Source organism: Eimeria mitis, genomic scaffold (genome assembly GCF_000499745.2).
Source record: "Eimeria mitis Houghton genomic scaffold, Emh_scaff7630, whole genome shotgun sequence".
Taxonomy (NCBI): domain Eukaryota; phylum Apicomplexa; class Conoidasida; order Eucoccidiorida; family Eimeriidae; genus Eimeria; species Eimeria mitis.
Genome location: NW_013575591.1, coordinates 801 through 1098, shown reverse-complemented (window position 1 = coordinate 1098; position 298 = coordinate 801). Strand labels below are relative to the sequence as shown.

At 55.4% G+C, this 298-nt stretch overlaps 1 protein-coding gene across 1 annotated transcript in view; it reads left to right on the top strand.

The window, feature by feature from the left end:
- EMH_0092210 (dual-specificity phosphatase, catalytic domain-containing protein, putative) overlaps positions 1-83 on the top strand; it is a gene marked incomplete at both ends in the record, with an annotated part of 1036 nt that extends 953 nt beyond the window's left edge. Inside the window, one exon of the mRNA XM_013501801.1 lies at positions 31-83. Coding sequence (XP_013357255.1) covers positions 31-83 — 53 coding nt within the window. The remainder of the gene's footprint in view (positions 1-30) is intronic.
- Between the last annotated feature and the right edge of the window lie 215 nt (positions 84-298).

The following is a 298-nucleotide window of genomic DNA, read 5'->3' as shown; positions in this document are numbered from 1 at the left end:
GGGTTTAGGGTTTAGGGTTTTGTGTGTCAGATGAAGACGAAGACGACGTAAAGTGGGCTTCTGAATTCCTAAAGAGACAGTAAGGCCTGCCTGCCTGCTGCTGCTGCTGCTGCTGCTGCTGCTGCTGCTGCTGCTGCTGCTGCTGCTGCTGCTGCTGGTGTTGTTGTTGTTGTTGTTGTTACTCGTGCTGCTGTTGCTGCTGCGGCTGCTGGTCCTAGTCTTGCTGCTGCTGCCGCTGGTGCTACTCTTGCTGCTGCTGTTGCTATTGCTGCTGCTGCAACTCGTGCTGCTGCTGCTA